Source organism: Rhinopithecus bieti, unplaced genomic scaffold (genome assembly GCF_001698545.2).
Source record: "Rhinopithecus bieti isolate Rb0 unplaced genomic scaffold, ASM169854v2 scaffold_10612, whole genome shotgun sequence".
Classification (NCBI taxonomy): Eukaryota; Metazoa; Chordata; class Mammalia; order Primates; family Cercopithecidae; genus Rhinopithecus; species Rhinopithecus bieti.
This window is the reverse complement of record NW_016806990.1, coordinates 1757708-1783986: the sequence shown is the minus strand read 5'-3', so window position 1 is coordinate 1783986 and position 26279 is coordinate 1757708. Positions and strand designations below refer to the sequence as shown.

Here is a 26279-nt window from a genome sequence, read left to right as displayed (position 1 = left end):
TTTTTTTTGTAGAGCTGGAGTCTTGCTTTGTTGCCTAGGCCAGCCTCAAACTCCTGAGCTCAAGCAATCCTCTCACCTCTGTCTCCCAAAGCACTAGGATTATAGGCATGAGACACTGTGCCTGGCCTACTCCTAGATATTTACCCAAGACAAATGAAAGCTTATGTTCATACAAATATGTATGAGGTCTTTGTAGCTTTATTTATAATAAACAGCTGAAATCAGAAAGCAACCCAAATGTCTGTCTACAGGTAAATGGGTAAATCCATTGTATATATTCATTCAGTGAAAATACTACTCAGTCATAAAAAAGGGATGAACTACTGAAACACGTGCAACGTAGAAGAACCTCAAAATAATTATACCAAGTGAAAAGAACTAGACCAAAAAAGAGGAAATACTGTTTGGTTCCATTATATAACATTCTAGAATATATAAAGTAATCTATGATGACAGAAAGCGGATCAGTGGTTGCCTGGGACTGGCAGAGTGTGTGGGCGTCAAGGAAGGCCGATGGGCAGGAGGGAGGGGTTGCTGAGTGGCAAGAGGAAACTTCGGTTGTGGAGGGTGATGGGTAGGCTCATTATCTTGATGACGGTGATGGTTTTGGAAGCATATTTGATACATATATATCAAAACTTACCTAACCGCAGCCTGGCCAACATGGTGAAACCCTGCCTCTACTGAAAATACGAAAATTAGCCAGGTGTGGTGGCATGCACCTGTAGTCCCTGCTACTAGGGAGGCTGAGGCAGGAGAATCACTTGAAGCCTGGAGGCAGAGGTTGCAGTGAGCAGAGATTGTGCCACTGCACTCCAGCCTGGGTGACAAAGCGATACTCCATCTTAAAAACAAAAACAAACAACAACAACAACAACAACAACAACAACAAAACCGTACACTTTAAATATGTGTTATTAATCATATGTCACTTACACCCTTAAAGCAGTTAAAATTTGTACTTTAGCAGAAACTTACAATGTTGTATTTCTTTTCATGATACTCTAAAAACCTGGCTTCTGCAGAGCAATTCCTTTATCTCTAAAATAAATATTATTCTCTAAGGAAGCTTTTGCTATTCTTTCTTTAATCTGAGGTTAACAAATTTTTAAAAAATCAATCTGCAGACTTAAAAGGGTTGTTATTTTGATCTTGAAAGCTATTAAATAATTCAAAGTGTGCCATGAAATCTATAATGAAAAACAGAAACTGAGAAGGAATTCCACATTGCTTCAGTCAAGTGTCATGAAAGCAGAGTGGAACACCCCCTCCAGGACGTAGTGAGGAGATGCAATGAAAAGAACCTAACATTAATAGCTGAGAAATATGGATTCTAGCATTTTCTACTTCAAAAATCTTTTAAATTATCTTCACTTTGGTTCCAACTGTTAAATTGAAGTAATAATAACTGGATTAAGTACCTTAAATAATGTATGTTGTTAGAGAAGTGGGACCACTGATTTGATATTGTCCTCATTAATTTATTCATATAAGAGAAAGTAAGTTACTGTTTCTGCTGCAAATTTGCTCTGTTATTGATTCTTCTAGCGTTCTTCACTACAGACACGTAAGTATATTTAAAACATTAGGCCTGGCGTGGTGGCTCACGCCTGTAATCTCAGCACTTTGGGAGGCCGAGGGGGGTGGATCACCTGAGCTCAGGAGTTCAAGACCAGCCTGAACATGGTGAAACCCCATCTCTACTAAAAATATAAAAAATAGCTGGGCATGGTGGCGCACACCTGTAATCCTGTCTACTCAGGAGGCAGGAGAATTGCTGGGAGGTAGAGGTTGCAGTGAGCTGAGATAGCACCACTGTACTCCAGCCTTGGCAACAGAGCGAGACTCCATCTCAAATGAATAAATAAATAAAATAAAAAATTAGATGATTAAAAGTCATCTAACATTGTTATTTCATGTTTATGTTTTTCTTCTATAACTGCTTTGAAAATTAAGGTAACTGCTAGGGAAACTTGTGAATACCATTTCCTGATCATTAATTTTAGATGTCACATAATTTTTCATTTTTAATGGCTTTCTTGCAAATAAAATTGGACCATAGGTCAGAAAATGGAATACATTAAGCTGAACCTTTTTAAAAACTTGCAGTCATTTATGCAAGGGACAGTATTTCTCAAACCTGAAAACATCAGTGCTTTACTTCATGTAGAGTCAAATATGCCTATGCATTGGCTGTATAAGGAAAGATGATAAGGGGCTGATAAATATTTGTGTGTACCAATAGGTATTCAGTTGTTTGCAATGCTGTTTTATAGTATAAAGAGAAAAGGTAAAACACTATTATAATTTTTGTTTATCTGTTCTAAGTGCAGTCTAACCATTATCTGGTTCATAGCCTCTCATGCTTCACCTATGGTTTAGAAGAATATTGGAATAAAGTATTGCTCACTTTTCTTGTTTGTTCTTGGCATCAATATATAGCTTTCATGGCAGGTTCCAGGTTAGTGTTTTTACTGATGTTTCTCCATAGATCACAAAATTGGGACATCTCCTAGAGTCAAAAGAAAGCCACTGCAACAGACTCATTGAAGAAAATGACAAGTATCAAAGACATTTAGACAACTTAATAAAGAAGGTACACATTTTTTTTCCTTTGTTTTTTGAGATAAGATCTCACTCTGTCACCCAGGCTAAAGTACAGTGCAGTGCTAACTACAGCCTCAACCCCCTGGGCTCAAGCAAGCCTCCTACCTCAGTCTGTTTAGTAGCTGGGATTATAGGCATGTGCCACCACTCCTGGCTAATTTTTAAAATTTTTTTGTGGCGATGTGGCCTCACTATGTTGCATAGGCTGTTCTCAACCTCCTGGTCTCAAGCAATCCTTCTGCCTCGGCCTCCCAAAGTCCTGGGATTGCAGACCTGAGACACTGCTCCTGGCCTGGTACAAATTGTCTTACAGAAATATTTGTGCCTTTTAAAAACTATGCCAAATATTAATAGAATTTTAGAGCTAAAAAGGGTCTGTGGGATGATGTAGCACATTTATATTAATCCCTTTTACTTCATAATGACATTATACAACACCCTCATTATCCTTTTAGCCGAAAGCTATAAAAGATTGTTGTGTGCGTCTCTCTATTCTGCTGTTGGCAATTTAAAATCTTAATATTGCTACTTCACTTTCAGGATAATTCTTAATCTTTCCAACTTAGTGTTCTAGTTTACCTTATTAAAACTGCATTAACTTTAACCAAATGAACTACAACCCTTAGTTGATGCATATAGTGCTTATTTGGAAGACAACTGGATTATAGTTGACTCACTACTGTTGTCCATTTTTTGGCACTTCACGTTTTCTTCATGATGAATGGGCATGTTATAATTCTTTTTTTTTTTCATATTCCTGATTTCAAAATGTAAGGAATCTGTTTTGCCTATTGTGAAAGTTTCATTAATAGTCAAATAATTAAATTTCAATTTGTAGTAATAAAAAAGGAAAAAAATAAAATTCTAGAATGAAAATAATTGGTTTAGCTTATTTTTTTCAAGGTTACATCATATGAAGAAATCATTGAATGTGCTGACCAAAGGCTCTCAGTATCCCACTCCCAGATTGCACAGTAAGTTGAAAAAACGGATCCTTAATTTTGTGAATATTTACTAATACCTTAGTCTTTGGATTCTAAATTCTTTTTTTCAGACTGCTAGAAAGAGGAAAAATGTGCAGTTTTATGAATTAAGTTCATTCTTTGCCTCCTGGGTTCACACCATTCTCCTGCCTCAGCCTCCTGAGTAGCTGGGACTACAGGTGCCCGCCACCATGCCTGGCTAATTTTTTGTATTGTTTTAGTAGAGACAGGGTTTCACCTTGTTAACCAGGATGGTCTCGATCTCCTGATCTTGTGATCCACCCGCCTCGGCCTCTCAAAGTGCTGGGATTACAGGCGTGAGCCACTGCGCCCGGCAGGCCTGCTGAATTCTTTTGTCAGTTCTAGGAGCTTTCTGGAGGAGTCATTAGGGTTTTCAAGATAAATGATCATATCATCAGCAAATAGTGACAGTTTGACTTCCTCTTTGCCAATTTGGATGCCCTTTATTTCTTTCTCTCGTCTGACTGCTCTGGCTAGGACTTCCAGTACTATGTTGAAGAGGAGTGGTGAGAGTGGGCATCCTTGTCTTGGTCCAGTTCTCAGAGGGAATGCTTTCAACTTTTCCGCATTCAGTATTACGTTGGCTGTGGGTTCGTCATAGATGGCTTTTATTACATTGAGGTATGTCCCTTGTATGCCAATTTTGCTGAGAGCTTTAATCATAAAGGATGCTGGATTTTGTCAAATGCTTTTTCTGCATCTATTGAGATGATCACATGATTTTTGTTTTAAATCCTTTTTATGTAATGTATCACATTTATTGACTTGCATATATGAAACCACACCTGCATCCCTGGTGTGAAACCCACTTGATCATAGTGGATTATCTTTTTGATATGTTGTTGGACTCAGTTAGCTAGTATTTTGTTAAGGAGTTTAGCGTCTGTGTTCATCAGGGATATCAGTCTGTGTTTTTCTTTTTTGATTATGTTCCTTCGTGGTTTTGGTATTAGGGTGATACGGGCTTCATAGAAAGAATTACGGAGGGTTTTCTCTTTATCTTGTGGAATAGCGTCAAAAGGATTGGTACCAATTCTTCTTTGAATGTCTGGTAGAATTTTACTATGAATCCATCTGGTCCTGGACTTTTTTTGTAGGTAATTGTTTAATTACCATTTCAGTCTTGCTGCTTGTTTTTGGTCTGTTCAGGGTATCTAATTCTTCATGATTTAAGCTAGGAAGGTTGTATTTTTCCAGGAATTTATCCATCTCTTGTAGGTTTTCTAATTTATGTGTGTAAAGGTGTTCATAGTAGCATTGAATGATCTTTTATATTTCAGTGGTGTCAGTTGTAATATCTCCTGTTTCATTTCTTAATGAGCTTATTTGGATTTTCTCTCTTCTTGGTTAGTCTTGCTAATGGTCTATCAATTTTATTTATCTTTTCAAAGAACCAGCTTTTTGTTTCATTTATCTTTGTATTGTATTTTTTGTTTCCATTTAATTTAGTTCTCTGGTCTTGGTTATTTCCTTTCTTCTGCTACATTTGAGTTTAGTTTGTTCTTATTTCTCTACTTCCTTGAGGTATGACCTTAGACTGTCAGTTTGTACTCTTCCCGTCTTTTTGATGTAGGTGCTTAGGGCTATAAACTTTCCTCTTATTGCCGCTGTTGCTGTATGCCAGAGGTTTTGATAGGTTCTGTCATTATTGTAGTTCAGTTCAAAGGATTTTTAAATTTTCTTCTTGATTTTGTTTTTGACCCAATGCTCATTCAGGAGCAGGTTATTTAATTTACATGTATTTGCATGATTTTGAAGGTTCCTTTTGGAGTTGATTTCCAGTTTTATTCCATTGTGGTCTGAGAGAGTGCTTGATATAATTTCAATTTTCTTAAATTTATTGAGGCTCATTTTATGGCCTATGATATGGTCTATTTTGGAGAAAATTCCATGTGTGAAATGTGATCTGCAATGTGGATGAAATGTTCTGTATGTATCTGCTAAGGTCCATTTGTCCCAAGGTATAGTTAAAATCATTTTCTTGTTGACCTTTCTGTCCTGAGACCTGCTATGCTTGTCAGGAGTATTGAAAGTCCCCCACTATTATTGTTACTGTCTATCCTCATTCTAGGCCTATTATAAATTGTTTATAAATTGGAGCTCGCAGGTAAGGTGGCATAATGTCTTAGGATGTGAATTGTCCGTTGGACAAGGCTTTTTACCAAATTATATAATGTCCCTCCTTTGTCTCTTTAACTGCTGTTGGCTTAAAGCTGTTTTGTCTGATTAAACGAAATATGCTATCCCCTGCTCACATTTGGGTCCAATTTGCATAAATGCCTTTTTTCCACCCTTTACTTTAAGTTTATGTGAGTCCTTATGTGTTAGGTGAGTATCCTGAGGGCAGCAGACAGTTGGTTGGTGAGTTCTTTTTTTTCTTTTTCTTTTTTTTTTTTTGAGACAAGAGTTTTACTCTTGTCACCCAGGCTGGAGTACAATGGTGCGATCTTGGTTCACTGCAACCTCGGCCCCCGGGCTCGAGTGTATCTTCTGCCTCAGCCTCCCAAGTAGCTGGGTTACAGGCGTGCACCACCACACCTGGCTAATTCTGTATTTTAGTAAAGATGGAGTTTTACCATGTTGGCCAGGCTGGTCTCAAACTCCTGACCTCAGGTGGTCCACCCACCTTGGTCTCCCAAAGTGCTGGGATTACAGGCATGAGTCACTGCACCTGGACAGTGAGTTCTTATCCGTTCTGTGGTTCTGTATCTTTTAAGTGGAGTGTTTAGGCCATTTATATTCAATGTTAGTATTAACATGTGGGGTACCATTGCTTTCATCATGCTATTTGTTGCCTGTGTACCTTGGTTTTTTTATTTTTTGTTTTTGTTTTTTAAATTGTATTTTTGTTTTATAGGTCCTGTGTGATTTATGCTTTAAAGAAGTTCTGTTTTGATGTGTTTCCAGGATTTGTTTCAAGATTTAGAGCTCCTTTTAGCAGTTCTTGCAGTGGTGGCTTGGTAATGGGGAATTCTCTCAGCATTTGTTTGTCTGAAAAAGACTGTATCTTTCCTTCATATGTGATGCTTAGTTTCATTACATACAAAATTCCTAGCTGATGATTGTTTGGTTTGGGGAGGCTGAAGATACTCCATCCCTTCTAGCTTGTAGGTTTTCTGCTGAGAAATCTGCTATTAATCTGATAGGTTTCCTTTATAGGCTACCTGGTGCTTTTGTCTCACGGCTTTTAAGATTCTTTCCTTCATCTTAACTTTAGATAACCTGATGACAGTGTGCCTAGGCAATGATCTTTTTGTGATGAATTTCCCAGGTGTTCTTTGTGCTTCTTGTATGTGGATGTTTAAGACTATAGCAAGGTGGGGGAAGTCTTCCTCGATTATTCCCTAAATATGTTTTCCATACTTTCAGATTTATCTTCTTCCTCAGGAACACCAATTATTCTTAGATTTGGTCATTTAACATAATCCCAGACTTCTTGGAGGCTTTGTTCATATTTTCTTATGATTTTTTTCTTTGTCTTTGTTGGACTGTGTTCATTCAAAGACCTTGTCTTCTAGCTCTGAATTTCTTTCTTCTACTTGTTCATTTCCATTGCTGAGATTTCCAGAGCGTTCTGCATTTCTATAAGTGTGTTCAATGTTTCCTGAAGTTTTTATTTTTTGCTTTATGCTATCTATTTCCTTGAATATTTCTCCCTTCCCTTCTTGTATCATTTGTTGGATTTCCTTGAATTGGGCTTCACCTTTTCTCTGGTGCTTCCCTGATTAGCTTAATAACTAACCTCCTGAATTCTTTTTCAGGCAAATCAGGGATTTCTTCTTGGTTTGGATCCATTGCTGGTGAGCTAGTGTGATTTTGGGGCATGTTAAAGAGCCTTGTTTTGTCATATTACCGGAGTTGGTTTTCTGGTTCCTTTTCATTTGGGTAGGCCCTGTCAGAGGGAAGGCCTAGGGCTGAAGGCTGTTGTTCAGATTCTTTTGTCCCATGGGGTGTTCCCTTGATGTTATAGCAGGAAGAGCCGCAGGCAAAACCCCTCGGACAACGAGTTAAAGAAGGAAGGGGGGAAAAAAAGAAGGAGGAAGGGGTTTACTCGAATCAGCAAGACTCCTGTCGCAAGAGCCGAGTTCCCCAATTGAGCAATTCCTGTCCCTTTTATGGGCTCACAACTCTAAGGGGGTCCACGTGAGAGGGTCGTGATCAATTGAGCAAGCAGGGAGTATGTGACTGGGGGTTGCATACACTGGTAATTAGAACAAACAGAATAGGACAGGGATCTTCACAGTGCTTTTTTATGCAAATAACCAATTAGGTCAGGGGTCAATCTTTAACTATCAGGTCCAAGGTGTGGTGCCAGGCTGTCTGCTTGTGCATTTCATTTCTTCCTTTTAGTTTTCACTTCTTCTTTCTTTGGAGGCGGAAATTGGGCATAAGACAATATGAGGGGTGGTCTCCTCCCTTAATGTAGTACTCTCCCCATTTCCCTGTGGATGTGGCTTCTTGTGGGCCTAGCTGCAGTGATTGTTATCTCTCTTTGGGGTCTAGCCACCCAGCACGTCTACCTGGCTCTGGGCTGGTACTGGGGGTTGTCTGCACAGAGTCCTGTGATGTGAACCATCTGTGGATATCAGCTGTGGATATCAGCACCTGTTCCGGTGGACATGGCAGGGGGTGAAATGGACTCTGTGATGGTTCTTAGCTTGGGTGGTTTAATGTTTTATTTTTGTGCTGGTTGGCCTCCTGCGGGGAGGTGGCACTTTCCAGAAAGCATCAGCTGTGGTAGTATGGAGAGGAACCGGTGGTGGGCAGGGCCCTAGAACTCCCAAGAATATATGCCCTTTGTCTTCAGCTACCAGGGGTGGATAGGGAAAGCCCATCAGGTAGGGGCAGGGCTAGGTATGTCTGAGCTCAGACTCTCCTTGGGCAGGTCTTGCTGCAGCTGCTGTGGGGGATGGGGGTGAGATTCCTAGGTCACTGGAGTTGTGTACCTAGGAGGATGATGGCTGACTCTGCTGAGTCATGCAAATTGTTAGGGAAGTGGGGGAAAGCCTGCAGTCACAGGCCTCACCCAACTCCCACACAATCAATCCAAAGGGCATGTCTCACTCTCACCATGGCCCCTCTAACAGTCCCAAGTCTGTTTCCAGGCAGTGGGTGAGCAGGGCTTGAGAACTTCCCCAGGGTACCCATCTCCCAGCTGGGAAAGAACAGGGCTTTGGTTCTTTTCCCTCCTGTGGAGTCTGCAAGCCAGATTCCCACCCTCTCCCATGTTCTGGCCAGGAGGCTCCTTGCTCAATTCAAATTGTTACAAAGTTCAGCTGGAGACTTCCTTCTCCCTGTGGCATTTCCCCCCCACCCCCCGCCTCTGGCTGCCCTCCTAAAGGGTGCCTGTGGGGCCAGGCAGGAATGGCCTGCTTGGGGACCCAGTGAACTCCCAGGGCCTTTCCCACTGCTTCCTCTACCCCTGGATTTCGCTTGGCTCTCTAGATTGACTCAGTTCCAGGTAAGGTCGGAAACTTCTCTCGCAAACTAGACCTTCATTTTCTTCAGTGCGAGTGTGTGTTCCGGAGCAGAGGCTCTCCCTTTCCCAGCTCCGCAGTTCGGGCACTCACAGTATTTGGGGCGTCTCCCGGCTCCTGCAGGAGCAGTCTGCTTCCTTCAGAGGGCCCGTTGGTCCTCTCAGGATTCCTGATTCGTTCTTGCAGTCATTCTTGAGCTAAAATTCATGATGCGAGCCTCCACACACTGCTCTGTCCGACCCAGTCAAAGCTGCAATCTTGTCTTGCCTCCCATCTGCCATTATGATTGTCCCAGTTATTTTTAAATTAAAAAATTTAAATGTTCTGCGGGGCTTGGGTGCAAAGAAAAAAAAAATTGGATGTATATTTCAGTTGAGTGGTTGACCCAATTTGTGTTGAAGAAGAGGTCAAAATCTGAGTTTAGGCTTTATCATAAGCATTGTCAACTGTGACTGCTTATTAGAATTTTCTTTTTCTTTCTTTCTTTCTTTCTTTCTTTCTTTCTTTCTTTCTTTCTTTCTTTTTCTTCTTTTCTTTTCTTTTCTTTTCTTTTCTTTCTTTTTTTGAGACAGAGTCTTGCTGTCTTGCCCAGGCTGGACTGCAGTGGCACAATCCCGGCTGGAGTCATAGCACAATGTCTGCCTCCCAGGCTCAAGTGATTCTCCTGCCTCAGCCTCCTAAATAGCTGGGACCACAGGTGTGCACTACCACACCTGGCTTTTTTTTCTTTTTCTTTTTCTTTCTTTTCTTTTTTTTTTTTTTTGAGATGGAGTCTCGCTCTGTCGCCCAGGCTGGAGTGCAGTGGCTGGATCTCAGCTCACTGCAAGCTCCACCTCCCGGGTTTACGCCATTCTCCTGCCTCAGCCTCCTGAGTAGCTGGGACTACAGGCGCCCACCACCTCACCCGGCTAGTATTTTGTATTTTTTAGTAGAGACGGGGTTTCGCCGTGTTAACCACAATGGTCTCGATCTCCTGACCTCGTGATCCACCTGTCTCGGCCTCCCAAAGTGCTGGGATTATAGGCTTGAGCCACGGTGCCCGGCCTTTTTTTTTTTTTTTTTTTTTTTTTTAGTAGAGACAGGGTTTTGCAATGTTGGCCAGGCTGGTCTCTAACTCCTAGCCTCAAGTGATCCATTCACCTCCCTCCAGTGATCCATTCACCTCAGCCTCCTAAAGTACGGGGGATTACAGGTGTGAGCCACCGTGCTCAGCCAACTTTTTTGTTTTTTGAGACAATGTCTGACTCTGTCATCCAGGCTGGAGTGCAGTGGTGCAGTCTTGGCTCACTGCAATCACCAGCTCCTGAGCACAAACGATCCTCCCACCTCAGCCTCCCAAGTAGCTGGGACTACAGGCATGCACCACCATGCCTGACTTTTTAAAAAATTTATTTATTTATTTTAGAAACGGGGTCTCGCTATGTTGCCCAGGCTGGTCTTGAACTCCTGGACTCAATCAATCCTACCACCTTGGCATCCCAAAGTGCTGGAATTATAGGCATGAACCACTGTACCTGGCCCTGATTTATTTTATTTATTTATTTATTTTTATTTATTTATTTATTTTTTGAGACGGAGTCTTGCTCTGTCACCCAGACTGGAGTACAGTGGCGCAATCTCAGCTCACTGCAAGCTCACGCCATTCTCCTGCCTCAGCCTCCCCAGTAGCTGGGACTACAGGTGCCCGCCACCTCGTCCGGCTAATTTTTTTGTATTTTTAGTAGAGACGGGGTTTCACTGTGTTCGCCAGGATGGTCTCGATCTCCTGACCTCGTGCTCCGCCCGCCTTGGCCTCCCAAAGTGCTGGGATTACAGGCTTGAGCCACCGTGCCCGGCCCCTGATTTATTTTTTAAAAAATCAAATCTAGTCTGTTATATCCATGAAGAACAGTATTTTTGTTTAATTATAGTGAATTAGCTTTAGTCTCATTAAAAGGTATTCACGGCTTCAAAAATTATCAGGCTGTTCTGCCTGTGGAGTAGTCATTCTTTTATTCCTTTACTTTCTTGATAAACTTGCCCTCACTTTATAGATGCATCTAAAATTTAAAAAAAAATTATCAAATACACACATCATCAGAACAATGTTCTTTTAAATTGGTGCTAGTCTATTGATTCTGCTAAAATTTAATAGAGTTTGAGGTATTGTTCTTCAAATGCATTCAAAGGTTATACTGTAATTTTTCAATGCATAGGCCTTGGACTTTAGAAACAGCTATTTACTACAAAAGCTATTGGTGACATTTTATTTTTCTAAAAGACTAAAAGAAAACTACTTGGCGAAGTCCACTCTGTATATGCAACCAGAGTGATCTTTCTGAAATAGAAATATGAGTATGCCATTTTGTATCTTAAAAAACTTTAGTGGTTTTCCATCACCTTAGGTAAAAGCAAAAATCCTTACCATGGCCTACAGGCCTCTCCCTGATCAAGCTCCTCCCTGCTTCTCTGATCTCATCTTACCATTCCCTGACTTGCTTTTGCCACACTAGAGATATTATACTTTTTCAAATGTACCATATTCCCTTTGGCTCCAAGTTTTAGCATGTTGTTCTGAAAGAGATCAAATGAAAAAAAAATTAAAGGCGAAATGAAGCCAAGGCAAACAGGCACGGCGCGCCTACAGGCCCGGGCGGCGCCCTGAGCCAGTTAAAGACCGACCCAGACTAACCGATTAGGTTTCTATAGACTCCAGACGTGTAAGGACAAACGTTGTGAAAGTCTCTTCCTGCTCTAATTACCGGTGTCTGGCCATCAATATCTTAGTCCTGGGCCCAGTACAAACACAATCCTCTATTTTCAAACTTCCTGAGCCCAACACAAACATAACACATCCCCCCAAACATCTAGAAACACCACCTAGAGAGCCCCTGATTAAGGTCCACAACCGTTGTAGTTTTATTAAAATGCGCGTGACGGGAACAAATAGAAAACTGTTTAATTGTATAACTTAGAATATTAGCCAATTGCCAATTGTGATACTGTGACCAAAGAATTCCTTTGTAACCTCTGTTAACCTTACATATCCTGGTATGCATCGGGCTATAAAAAGCGGCCACATGCATCATTCGGGGCCCTCTTGTATGTTGTAGAACGGAGGGACCAAGTTCGAACTTGTATTAAAGATCCTTGCCGCTTGGCTTTGACTCTGGACTCTGGTGGTCTTCTTCGGGGAACAAACAGTCTGGGCATAACAGTTCTACCTGGAATGCTCAGGCTGTCTTCACCCCCATTATCTTGTACTATCTTCACATCTGCTGAAGTGCCATTTCCTTGGAGATACATTCACTGTCCTCTGAGTCTGAATTGATAGCTTTTCCACAATGCTAGAGATTTGAGTAGCCATGCATCTCTCCTTCCCGAATACCACTTTCTCTCTAACACTTTTGTCCAGATCTGTCTGTTTCAGGTGTAGAAGTCCCTACTCCAAACATCCCTGGTTCTGGAACACCTTCCTACAAAATGTGAGACTCGTTCTATCTACCTTAGTCCCCATCACAACCAGGTGAGAGGTGGAACCTCTCATAAAAATCTCCCAGTGGCTTCCCATTTTATCAAGCCCTGCTACCTTGTTATTCAAGGTGATCTTCTATTCCATTCCTACCCATCATGTGATCCCTGATCATAATCTGTAGTTTTTGAAGTCACTCATCAAAGTCTTCTGCATTAACTTATTTACTACTCACCATCCACAGAATGCCAACAGAGTCCTAGAAGAATACTTCCAGTGCCATATCTCCTACAGACAACACTGAATTCATGAATGACAGCTCGCTGCCCTGTCACAGCAACTGTGATTTCTACCCACAGGAAGCCACTGTAAATGCTTTTCTAAGCAAAACCATATCAAAAATCACAGAACATTTCAGTGTAAATCCACAATTCTTCTTTCCAAGTTTCATGATGGTTTGAGTACAGGATGATCAAAAAGTTTGATTGGATTGAGCATTATTTTAAAAATGCATGCGATTTTATACCTTGATCACAGAGAATAAGATGAACATTTGTTTACACCTAAAACTTGTAAACCCCACAAAAAGCTGCATTTCAGTATATAGTAAAAATATTAGTACTGCCCTTATTTGTAGTCACAATCCCGTTGTGTTTCTTTGACTTTTTTTTCTTTTTTTTTTTTTGAAATGGAGTCTCACACTATTGCCTGGGCTGGAGTGCAGTGGTGCCATTTCAGCTCACTGCAACCTCCGCCTCCTGGGTTCAAGTGATTCTCCTGCCTCAGCCTCCCAAGTAACTGGGAATACAGGCACCCACCACCACGCCCAGCTAATTTTTTTGTATTTTTAGTAGAGACGGGGTTTCACTGTGTTGACCAGACTTCTTTTTTCATGAAAAAAGGGTTGACATAAATACAGCCAACTGATCTTCAACAAAGCAAACAAAAACATAAAGTGGGGAAAGGACACCCTATTCAACAAATGGTGCTAGGATAATTGTCACGCCACATTTAGAAGAATGAAACTAGATCCTCATCTCTCACCTTATACAAAAATCAACTCAAGATGGATCAAGGACTTACATCTAAGACCTGAAACCATAAAAATTCTAGAAGATAGCATCGGAAAAACCCTTCTAGACTTTGGCTTAGGCAAAGACTTCATGACCAAGAACCCAAAAGCAAATGCAACAAAAACAATGATCAATACATTCAATGAGGAGAAGGACGACAGAGCAGGTCCCTGAGCACTGACAATCACGGACAGTTTCCTCAGTCAGGCTTTAGGCTGGAGATAAGATAAGTGAAAACAGAGACAGAGGTGCCAGCCAGTCTTCAGGGGCCACTACAGATACCCGGAGTATGAGTCATCAGTCAGACACCCTTCCTGTGCCCTCTGGCCAGACGAGAGGCCAGGTCCTCAGAGACCAGAGCATCTATACCCAGCTGTTGGAGATGATGCTGCACTTGCGGCAGACCATGAGGGAGTACTTCGAGTACAGCTGACGAGCAGGCAGGGCCTGCCACTGGAAGAACAGAGGCGCGCTCAGGCCATCTGTGAGCAGGAAGCCCTTCTGGGTCGCTTAATGTGCCAGGTGATCCAGCTCCTATAGTCTGGGGTCACGAGTGGCCTGGAGCTCCAAGTGCCTTTTCCTTCCCAGGATTCTAGGGGTGATGTCAGATATGGGCAGGGGGCCCAATTGCCCGGGCAGCCTGATCTAGTTCCTCAACTGAGTGGTTGTGAAGCTGCCTTCATCAGCCGTGACCTGTCCAACTGTGGGATTGATATCTCTGTCTTCTATCAGTCGAGCTTCCAGGACTACAGTGCCTATCATAAAGACAAATATCATAAAGACAAGAACACCTTAGGCTTCGTTAACCTTGGCACCAGTGAGAACAAGCTCTGCATTGATCTGATGATTGAAAGATTGCAAGAAAGTAACATGAACTGCATTGAGGACATCTTGCTGCAGTACCCTGATTGGAGAGGGCACCCATTCCTGCAAGAAGAAGTGGCCCAGTTCCTGACCTACTAGTGCAAGGCACCTGCCTGACGTGATCCAGAAAATGTGGTTGTTCTAAATGGCTGCTGCTCTGTCTTCTCTGCACTGGCCATGGTTCTGTGTAATCCAGGCGAGGCCTTCCTGGTCCCTGCTCCCTTCGATAGTGGCTTTGACTTTAGCTTCTGTCTGTACATGAAGGTTGAGTTGAGTCCTGTCCACCTGGAGAGTGATATCACTGTTACAAACACCCATCCTTTTCACCTCACTGTGGACAAGTTAGAGGAAGCCCTCCTTGAAGCTAGGCTTGAGGGGAAAAACGTCCAAGGCCTTGTGCTAATCAATCCTCAGAATCCTCTGGGTGACATCTACTCCTCAGACTTGCGATGGAATACCTGGATTTTGCCAAGAGGTATAACCTACATGTGATCATAGATGAGATTTACATGCTGTCTGTGTTTTTGATGAATCCATCACATTCCACAGTGTCCTGAGCATGAAAAGTTTGCCTGATCACAACAGGACCCATGTGATCTGGGACACCAGGAAGAATTTTAGCATTTCTGCCTTCCGCTTTGGTGCTCTGTTTACACCCACAACAAGGACATGGCTTCTGCTGTGAGCACCTTTGGCTACCTCCGCAGTATCTCTGGCATTGCCCGGCACAAGCTGTGTCAGCTGCTCCAGAACACAGAATGGATTGACAGAGCGTACCCGCCCACCAATAACTACTGGCTCTGGGAAGCTCACAAGTACATCACTGCCAAACTGAAGGCATTGGAGATCCCCTTTTACAACTGCAGCTCTGGCCTCTGTGTCTGGATCAACTTGAAAAAGTACATGGATCCCTATACATTTGAAGAGGAACAGCTCCTCTTGCTGCTTCCTGGACAACAAGCTGTTATCCCGTGGGAAAGCCTGCATGTATAAGGAGCCAGGCCGGTTCCACCTCATCTTTGCAGATGAGCTCCCCCGGCTAAAAATGGCCATGCATCAGTTATGTGGTGTGCTGCAGGAACAGAACCAGGCTTTGAGAGTGAAGCAGTTGGAGGATGCATTGAGGGAGTAGACCGTCTGCCTCCCAATGAGCAGCTCCAGCCCATCACTTGCTCAGGGACTCCCTAATGTCAGCCTCTGGTCCAGAAGGCTGGGGTGTATTTTCGTCAGTGCTGTGACTAAGAAAATGGTGGGCTCCTGCAGGAAGATCTCATCTGACCCAGTCATCATCACCCTCCTTAAGCTGAGTGCCTGCTGTCTTTGGAAGTTTTGCATCTTTTTAGTCTTTGCTAGCCATTATATATGCAAAATGTTTTTATTGGGGTTGGGGTGGGAAGGCCTGGAGGCACCTAGAGAAATAAAGGAAGCTCCCTGGGCCCCTATTTAGATGGTTTATTTTTATATTCAATATCGAATAAATTCTATATTCTCTTTAAAAAACTGATAAATAGGCGGAACTTAATTAAACTAAAAAGTTTCTGCACAGCAAAAGAAATAATCAGCAAAGTAAACAGACAACCCACAGAGTGGGAGAAAATCTTCACACTCTGTACATCTGACAAAGGACTAATATACAGAATCTACAAGGAACTCAAACAAATTAACAAGAAAGAAAAATCGCATCAAAAAGTGGGCTAAGCACATGAATAGACAATTCTCAAAAGAAGATATGGAAATGGCCAACAAACATATGAAAAAATGCTCAACATCACTAATGATCAGGGAAATGCAAATCAAAACCACAATGTGATACCATCTTACTCCTGCAAGAATGGCCATAATCAAAAAATAAAAAAATAACAGATGTTGTCAAGGATGCGGTGAAAAGGGAACACTTCTACACTGCTGGTGGAATTGTAAACTAGTATAACCACTATGGAAAACAGTGTGGAGAGTCTTTAAAGAACTAAAAGTAGAACTACCATTTGATCCAGCAATCCTACTACTGGGTATCTACCCAGAGGACAAGAAGTCATTATTCAAAAAAGCTTCTTACACATGCATGTTTATAGCAGCACAATTTGAAATTACAAAAATATGGAACCAGCCCAGATGCCCATCAATCAATGAGTGGATAAAGAAATTGTGGTATATATACACCACGAAATACTATTCAGCCATAAAAAGGAATGAAATAATGGCGTTTGCAGCAACCTAGATGGAATTGGAGACCGTTATTCTAAGTGACGTAGCCCAGGAATAGAAAACCAAACATCATATGTTCTCACTCATAAGTGGGAGCTAAGCTATGAGGACACAAAGGCGTAAGAATGATACAGTGCCTTTCCTTTCAGGGGAGCATGGCGGCAAGATGGCCATGCAAATTTCCAAGAAGAAGTTTGTCACTGATGGCATCTTCTAAGCTGAACTGAATGAGTTTCTTACTCAGGAGCTGGCTGAAGATGGCTACTCTGGAGTTGAGGTGCGAGTTACACCAGCCAAGACAGAAATCATTACTTTAACCACCAGAACACAGAATGTTCTTGGTGAGAAGGGCTGGGGGATTCGGGAACTGACTGCTGTAGTTCAGAAGAGGTTTGGCTTTCCAGAGAGCAGTGTAGAGCTTTATGCTGAAAAGGTGGCTGCTAGGGGTCTGTGTGCTATTGCCCAGGCAGAGTGTCTGCATTATAAACCCTAGGAGGGCTTGCCATGCAGAGGGCCTGCTATGGTGTGTTGTGGTTCATCATGGAGAGTGGGGCTAAAGGCTGCAAGATTGTGGTGTCTGGGAAACTCTGAGGACAGAGGGCTAAATCCATGAAGTTTGTGGATGGCCTGATGATCCACAGCAGAGACCCTGTTAACTACTACATTGAGACTGCTCTGCACCATGTGTTGCTCAGACAGGGTGTGCTGGGCATCAAGGTGAAGATCATGCTGCCCTGGGACCCAACTGGTAAAACTGGCCCTAAGAAGCCCCTGCCTGACCATGTGAGCATCGTGGAACCCAAAGATGAGATACTGCCCACCACCCCCATCTCAGAACAGAAGAGTGGGGAGCCAGAGCCACCTGCCGTGCCCCAACCAGTCCCCACAGCGTAACAGGATCTCATTGGCAGCTGTATTCTAGAGTCTGGATGTTGCTCTGTAAAGACCTTTAATAAACTATTGTACAAAGACAAAGAAAAAAAAAAAAAGAATGATACAGTGGACTTTGGGGACTTGGGGGAAAGGGTGGAAGGGGGTGGAGGAATAAAAGACTACAAATTGGGTACAGTGTATACTGCTAAAAACGGCAGGTAAAAGTAAATGGCGAATCCATATTCTAATCCCTAAAATCTGTGAATGTTACCTTATATAGCAAAAAAGGGCCAGCTTTATATGTAACAACAATTGTATCCATCAATGTTAATTAGCATATTTAAAAAACTAAAAAAGAAAAAGCATATGATAATTTCGACAGACGGAAAAACCGTTTGACAAAATCCAACATCATTCTTCATGAGAAAACCTAAACAACCTAGGAAAAGAAAGGAACTTTCTCAATTGGACAAAGAGCACCTACAAAAAGCCTACTAACATTATACTTAATGATGAAAGACTAAATGCTTTCTTATCATCAGGAACAAGACATTCCAGTACATGCACATTGTACTGGAAGGTTCTGTCCAGTACAATCAGGCAAGAAAAATAAAATTCATCCAGATTGGACATGAAGCAAAACTGCATGTATTCACAAACACATGATCATCTATGTAGAGAATCTGATGGAATCTACAAAAAAGTTAGCAGGACTATTAAGATTAGCAAGGTTGCAGGATCCAATATCAATATGTAAAAGTCAGTTGTCTTTTTATATACTAGCAACAGACAAGCAGAAATTAAAAAAACATTTCTGATAGCCCCAAAAATATAAACTACATAAGGATAAATTTGGCAAAAGTATGTAAAAGACTCATACACTAAAAATTACAACACATCATTGAGAGAAAGTAAAGAAGAGTTAAATAAATGGAGAGGTATAGCTCTTTCATGGGTCCATTTTGTTAAGATTTTCCCCAAGTTCATTTATTGATTCAGTGCAATTCCAATTTTAAATAAACTTAACAAGCGGATTCTAAACTCATATGGAAATTCAAAAGGCATAGAATAGCCAAAAGAACTCTGATAAAGAAGGATAAAATTGGAGGGAAACTCTGATTCTAAGACTTTTTACAGAGCTACAATAATCAAAACAGTGTAGCGTTGGTGTAAAAATATAAAAATCAGTGGAACAGCCCAGGGAATGCAGACATGGACCCACACATATATGGACAAGTGATTTTTGACAAAGATACAAAGGCAACAAAGTGGAAAAAGGATAACCTTCTCAACAAATGGTGCTGGAATCATTGCCATTTTCAAAAAAATTAACTTTGATTTATACACTCCACTACATACAAAGTAAACTCAAAATGGATAGTATACCCAAAGATAAAGGCTAAAACCTTAAAACATCTAGAAGAAAACAGAAAATTGCTATGACTTTGGGTTAGGCAACAATTTCTTAGATGTGTCACTAAAAGCATGATTCATTAGAGAAAATTTTGATAAATTTGACTTCATCACAATTTTAAAATGCTCTTCTTTTTGTTTGTTTGTTTTTTGTTTTGTTTTTTTTTTTTTGAGACGGAGTCTCACTCTGTCACCATGCTGGAGGGCAGTGACGCAATCTCAGCTCACTGCAACCTTCACCTCCCGGGTTCAAGTGATTTTGCTGCCTCAGTCTCTCAAGTAGCTGGGACTACATGCGCACGCCACACCAGGCTAATTTTTTTGTTGTTGTATTTTTAGTAGAGATGGGGTTTCACCATGTTGGCCAGGCTGGTCTCGAACTCCTGACCTCGTGATCCGCCCACCTCAACCTCCCAAAGTGCTGGGAGTACAGGTGTGAGCCACCTCACCCAGCATAAAACTACTCTTCTAAAGACACTGTTAACAGATCAAAAGACAAGCCATAGTCTGGAAGAACATATTTGCAAATCATGTATCTACTAAAGAACTTCTATCCAGATGTAATGAACTCTCAAAACTCAGTCGTAAGAAAACAAATAACCCAATAAAAATGGGTAAAGATTTTAGTAGAGATTCCACCAAGAAAATACATGATGGCAAATAAGCACATGAAATATATTCATGTCAGCTGGGAACAGTGGCTCATGCCTATAATCCCAGCACTTTGGGAGGCCAAGGTGAGAGGATCACTTGAGTCCAGGAGTTCAAGACCAGACTGGCTAATACGGCAAAACCCCATGTCTACTAAAAATACAAAAATTAGTCAATCATCGTGGCGCACGCCTGTAATCCCAGCTACTTGGGAAGCTGAGGCATGAGAATCACTTGAACCAGGGAGGCAGAGGTTGCAGTGAGCTGAGATTGCGCCACTGCACTCCAGTCTTGGTGACAGATCAAGACTCTGTCTTAAAAGAAAAAAAAGAAAGAAATACAGTCATGTCATTAAATGCAAATCAAAGCACTCATTATACTCCATTCAGTGGTGCTGCTTTGCTTGCCTAGCTCTCAGCAGAGTTCTCTCATGGCCTCTGGAGGACATGACTTCCTCCAAAATAAACCAAGGACTCCATTTAGGTAGGCTTAGATTATAGCTATTTGCCCACAGCTCTCCACACAGGAGCACAGTGTCAATCTATTCCACTGTTGCCTTGTTGCACACTTGGAAATACTTTTCACTTTCTTTCCTTAGGTGTCTCCCTCCTTCAGGAGTTGGGCTCATTCTTTTCAATTCTAGAAATACAGAAGATGTATTCCATGCTATTTCTCTGATAATTAAGCATGATAGACTCAGGCTTTTGGTTTACACAGAGTTGTTTCACATTATCTTCTGTTCCTGGGTTTGACAACTTCTCTTTATCCCTTTAAAACAAAAGCCTGATATCTCTGAAAGAAAGAGTATAGGTTTCAAAATGACAACTTACAAGTTATATTCTGGGGCATTTGTGTTTTGTCCATATAATGTTTAAAGTATTTTTTAAATTAATTGCCAAAATTGAAAGGGGAAGATATTCTGTAAAAATCTAGATTTCTATCTCCTCTTTAAAAACAAGAGTAGGCTGAGCATGGTGGCTCATGCCTACAATCCCAGCACTTTGGGAGGCTGAGGTGGGAAGATACTTTGAGGCCAGGAGTTCAAGACCAGCCTAGGCAACATAACGAGACTCTTGTCTCTACAAAATATTAAAACAATTAGTCAGGTGTGGTGGCATGCACCTGCAGTCCTAGCTAACTCAGGAGGCTGAGATGAGAGGATTGCTTCAGCCCGGGAGTTTGAGGCTGCAGTGAGCTGTGATTGCACAACCACATTCCAGACTGAGTGACAGGGTGAGACTCTGTCTCTCAATAATAAAAATTTAAAAGTAAGTAAGACAAGAAGATCTAATCATGGCTGTAGCATTCTCACATGGCAACATTTGGCAAGAGCTAAGTAGCAACTTCTTTTAGGCAGGGCCTAGGGTTGTATGCGCTTTGGTTTGTCTGAATCACCATTTAGCTGGCTTTGCTCATTTCACATACCTGCCTGACCCTTCTATAGGCATTTGAGTTTAGACCTCTGAGGTAGAATTTCATCTCCTCTCAGGGCCTATTTATCGTCTACAGTAGGCTGAGGAATGGCCCAAAGATATGTAAGTTCTAATCATGAGAACCTGTGACTGTTACCTTATATAGCAAAAGAGCCTTGCAGATGTGATTACATCTTGAGTTGCGGAGATTATTTTGGATTATCTGAGTGGGCCCTAAATGCAATCACAAGGGTACTTATAAGACAGGGGAGGCAGAGAGAGATTTGGTGACAGAAGATGAAGAGTCAACCTGACAGTGGAAATGGGGAGAAAAGGTGGTGTGATGTGGGGCCAAGCCCCCTCAGGAATAAGAACAGCCTCCAGATGCTGGATGAGGCCAGGCAAAGGATTCTCCTCTCGAACTTCTAGAGGCTGCACATCCCTGCCAATACCTTGATTTCAGGCCAGTGAAGCTTATTTTGGACTTCTGACCTCCAGAAGAAAATAAATGTATGTGTTTTAAGCCACAACATTTGTGTTGATTTGTTGCAGCAGCCACAGGAAGCTCATACAACCTCCCTGGATGGAAAAATAGGTTTGTGACGGTCCTGTCATGCTGTCACATATTTTTGCATGTGAAGCTGTTTCTAGCTCAGGGTTTTAGGTTTTTTCTTTTTTGAGACAGAGTCTAGCTCTGTCGTGGGCTGAAGTGCAGTGGCATGATTTTGACTCACTGCAACCTCCACCTCCTGGGCTCAAGAAATCCTCCCAGCTCAGCCTCCCATGTAGCTGGGATCACAGGCATGTGCCACCATGCCTAGCTAGTTTTTGTGTTTTTGTAGAGACAGAATTTCACTACGTTGCCCAGGCTGGTCATGAACTCCTGGGCTCGAGAGATTCACCTGCCTTAACCTCCCAAAGTGCTGGGGTTACAGGTGTGAACCACCACGCCTAGCCAGGAGTTTTGTTTTTAACATGTTACCCCCAGGATCATATTGGATTTACTCAGATAGAAGGATCAGTATGAGTAAACCACTGTGTAAGCAAATGGGAGAATATCTGAATGCTACTTTATATATTTGCTACTGTCTCCTTCTTCACCACTGGAACCTATAAAGGGAAAAACTGATAGAATAATTTTGAGTTGCTAGGAAAGAATCCCAAGTTTCTATATGGTTAGGTGGTTGGATAGTGTATAGATAATTAGATTGCCTATTTTTATCTGCTAAAATCCTCTAGTGAATCTAACAAAATAATGGTCTAGAAAAGTCAGTTTTAGTCATAAAATTCAATTGTTTCTTCTTTCAGTTTGGAAAAGAGAAATAAACATTTAGAGGATTTAATTAGAAAGCGCAGAGAAAAAGCTAGAAAACCAAAGTAAGTTTCCCTCCCTTTTTTAAATTAATGTCTTTAAAATATAGATAATACAGCTGGGTGTGGTGGCTTCACACCTGTAATCCCAGCACTTTGGGAGGCCAAGGCGGTGGATCACCTGAGGTCAACAGTTTGAGACCAGCCTGGCCAACATGGCGAAACCCCGTCTCTACTAAAAATACAAAAATTAGCTGGGCATGGTGGCACGTGCCTGTAATCCCATCTACTAGGGGGCTGAGGCAGGAGAATCGCTTGAACCTGGGAGGTGGAGGTTGCAGTGAGCCAAGATTGTGCCACTGCACTCCAGCCTGGGCAACACAGCAGGACTCTGCCTCAAAAAAATATAGATAGATAGATAGATAGATAGATAGATAGATAGATAGATAGATAGATTTTTTTTTAAAAAAAACTATTTCTTATCTCAATTTAAGGTAAACAAGATATATGAAAGTGCTTCATGTTTTGCCTAGCATAAAGTAGTTGCTTGATTCATGTTTTTTTGTAGAACCTGAAATGGAAAGCCAGATTCCCTGCTCTCATGGAATGTACAGTCACTCTAAGGAAGAAACTATAAAGATTATGAGCTAAGATTTTTGTCTACAACGAAACTACTTGCCCTGCTCTGTATTTTATCACCAGACTTTCTTACACTAACATTAAGCCTTACAGTCTGCTATTTTAGAAGAGGCTCAATATCTGATGCTACAAGGTGTATGCACAAACCCTGTGGGGTTGATTAAGAACATAGCAGTATGCGCAGGGCACGGTGGCTCATGCCTGTAATCCTAGCACTTTGGGAGGCTGAGGCCGGTGAATCACTTGAGGTCAAGAGTTCGAGACCAAACCCCATCTCTACTAAAAATACAAAAATTAGCCAGGCATGGTGGTGGTCACCTATAATCCCAGCTACTTGGGGGGGTGAGATGGGCAGAAGAGCTCTCAAAACCCTTTCTAGCCAAGAAGGACATTTGTTAGAAAACTCCAGACCTATGTCAGCTTTCAGCCACCACCCTCTGTGAAGCCTGTGATGATTGGCCCAATTGATCTCGGTATATTCGGCATGCAAACAAGCTTCAGCTTACCTCTGCAGTCTCTCAAAATTATGGCATTGCTTTTGCCAGTTCTCTTCACTAGTGGAAACAGTGGGACATAAGGATATAAAAGCAAGTATCTTAATAGCCTCAGATGTTTTATTTTTGCCTCTAGTTCTTCATGACTTTCAAGTAAATTCTTTAAGTTTTCAAGTCAGTCAGAATCATATCTTAAGTAAATCTATGGGAATGTTAAATGTAGTGAGAGTGTGCCTCATTTTATTTTATTTAATTTATTTTTTTATTTGAGATGAAGTCTCACTCTGTCACCCAGGCTGCAGTGCAATGGCACGATCTTAGCTAACTGCAGCCTCCGCCTCCCAGGTTCAAGCAATTCTGCTGCCTTAGCCTCCTGAGTAGCTGTGGTTACAGGCACATGCCACCATGCCCAGGTAATCTTTGTATTTTTGGTAGAGACAGGGTTTCACCGTGTTGGCAGAGCTGGTCTTGAACTCCTGACCTCAAGTGATCCACCCACCTTGGCCTCCCAAAGTGCTGGGATTACAGGTGTGAGCCACCGCACCCTGCCTCATTGTTTTTATTTAAATGAAGTGAGAATGATCCACATGTTATATACCAAAAAGCTGGATCTTAATCTCTGAGGATCTCATAGTTCTATCTTAAATGACGATTTCTCCTTGAAAGTGAGGGGGAAATATGCTAAATAATGGCATACTTGCTCACCATGTTCACTATTTCAGTCCCCCCTTCCTCCTTTTTACATTATTTTCTTTCTATTTCTTGCAGATCGAAAAGTTTAGAAAATCATCCAAAGTCCATGACTATGGTAGGTCACCTTGATGATCATGATAAATAATCTTACATTTCCATGTAATTTGACAATAACACAAGATTTAATAGGAGTTCCTGAAGTCACATTTCCATACTGTGCAACCTAGCCTTCCCTTCTGTCCGCAGACGAGGGCTCTTCCATCTCCTGTCATAGCTGGTGCTGTAATTGGAAGCCCCTCCCTCTAACCTTGTAGGGCCCCTTTACTCCGTCCCCACTGCTACTGCTTCATTTCAAGCCCCTGTCATTTCTCATCTGACCTGTTGCACTCACCTCCTAATTATTGTTTCTGCCTCCAGTTTTGGTCCCCTTCATGCCATCCTCTATAGAGTAGACATATTTTGATCTTTCAAAAGCAAAATATTTTCATGCCCCTCCCTTGCATAAAGCCCTTCAGTGGTTCCCAATCACATTCTGGATCAAATCTGAACTCCTTAGCATAGTGTATAAAGTTCCCTATGATCTGGCTCTGGCCCTCCTATCCAGTCTTACCATTCACTCCTTTCTCCTTCTCATCATGCATATCAGCCATGTCTAACCGATTGCAGCTTTCTAAACATGTGATTTTTTTTCTTTTCTTTTTAGTTAGCATATTAATTGTACATATTTATAGGATACGGGCTGGGCGCGGTGGCTCACGCCTGTAATCCCAGCACTTTGGGAGGCCGAGGCAGGTGGATGACGAGTTCAGGAGTTCAAGACCAGCCTGACCAACGTGGTGAAACCTCGTCTCTATTAAAAATACAGAAAATTAGCCAGGTGTGGTGGCGTGTGCCTGTAATCCCACTTACTTGGGCAGCTGAGGCAGGAGAATAGCTTGAATCCAAGAGGCAGAAGTTGCAGTGAGCCAAGATCTCACTGCCACACTCCAGCCTGGGTGACAAAGAGAGACAACTTCTAAAAAAAAAAAAATATATATATATATATACACACACATACACACACACACACACACACACACACACGATACAGAGTAGTATTTCCATGCACGTACACAATGTGTGATGATCAAATCAGTGTAATTAGCAAATCTATCACTCCAGACATTCATCAGTTCTTTGCTTTGGGAGGATTCAAAATCCTCTCTTCTAGCTATTTGAAAATATCCAAAAACTTGTTGTTAACTCTAGTTACCCTGCAGTGCTATAGAACACTGGGACTTATTCCTCCTATCTAGCTGTAATTTTGTATCCATTCACTAACTTCTCCCTATCCTCCCCTCACTACCTTTCTCAGCCTCTAATAAACATGGTTCTGCTCCCTACCTTTATGCATGGTATGTTATTTCTGTGCTTTCCTTTTATTGCTCATGCAGCTTCTCCTATTTGGTATGTTCTTCTCCAGCTCCTTTTCTCTCACTTAATCAGTTCCCACCTCACAAACGCCTGTCATCTCAAGCTCTGCCTCCTCTCTGAAGCCTTTCCTGCTCTGTCTCCCAAAAGGAACTGACTTGCTTTCTCCCATGTGCCCACACTGTACCCTTTGACATAATAGCACCTATGACACAGCATTACAGTTCTCTGCTTGCATGTCCTTTGACTTGACTAGAACTCTTTGAGTACAGGAATTGTCTCATATTCATTTTGATATCCTCGACGACCGATCTCATAAAAGGTACTGAATAGGAGTGAATGTTAGACTTGGGACCCAGGACCAATGCAAGTGTACTTGCTGGCGTGATCCCAAACAGCAGACACAGCTGCTGCCACCTCTGTCCCGTTCCAGGACATGGATATGTTCTTAAATGCCGTGGCCTATTTGTAACATAGCTTTGGGGATGAGGGGGTACTCAATAGGGCATGCCTCCATATGCTGCCATTGAGACCCAGCTTTTCTCATAGTTGAATTAAGAGGGTGCCTTAGGCCGGGCGCGGGGGCTCAAGCCTGTAATCCCAGCACTGTGGGAGGCCGAGACGGGCGGATCACGAGGTCAGGAGATTGAGACCATCGTGTCTAACACGGTTAAACCCCTTCTCTACTAAAAAACACAAAAA

General features: G+C 42.0%; 1 protein-coding gene and 2 pseudogenes across 1 annotated transcript in view; all 3 read left to right on the top strand.

Moving 5' to 3' along the window:
* Window positions 1-26279, top strand: part of CAGE1 (cancer antigen 1) — a 61677-nt gene that overhangs the window by 33613 nt on the left and 1785 nt on the right. The window contains 4 exon segments of the mRNA XM_017879613.1: window positions 2492-2596; window positions 3511-3581; window positions 22339-22407; window positions 24243-24282. Of these exon segments, the coding sequence (XP_017735102.1) occupies window positions 2492-2596; window positions 3511-3581; window positions 22339-22407; window positions 24243-24282 (285 nt within the window).
* LOC108534315 (probable inactive 1-aminocyclopropane-1-carboxylate synthase-like protein 2 pseudogene) lies at window positions 13902-15608 on the top strand (annotated as a pseudogene).
* LOC108534316 (40S ribosomal protein S3 pseudogene) lies at window positions 16848-17575 on the top strand (annotated as a pseudogene).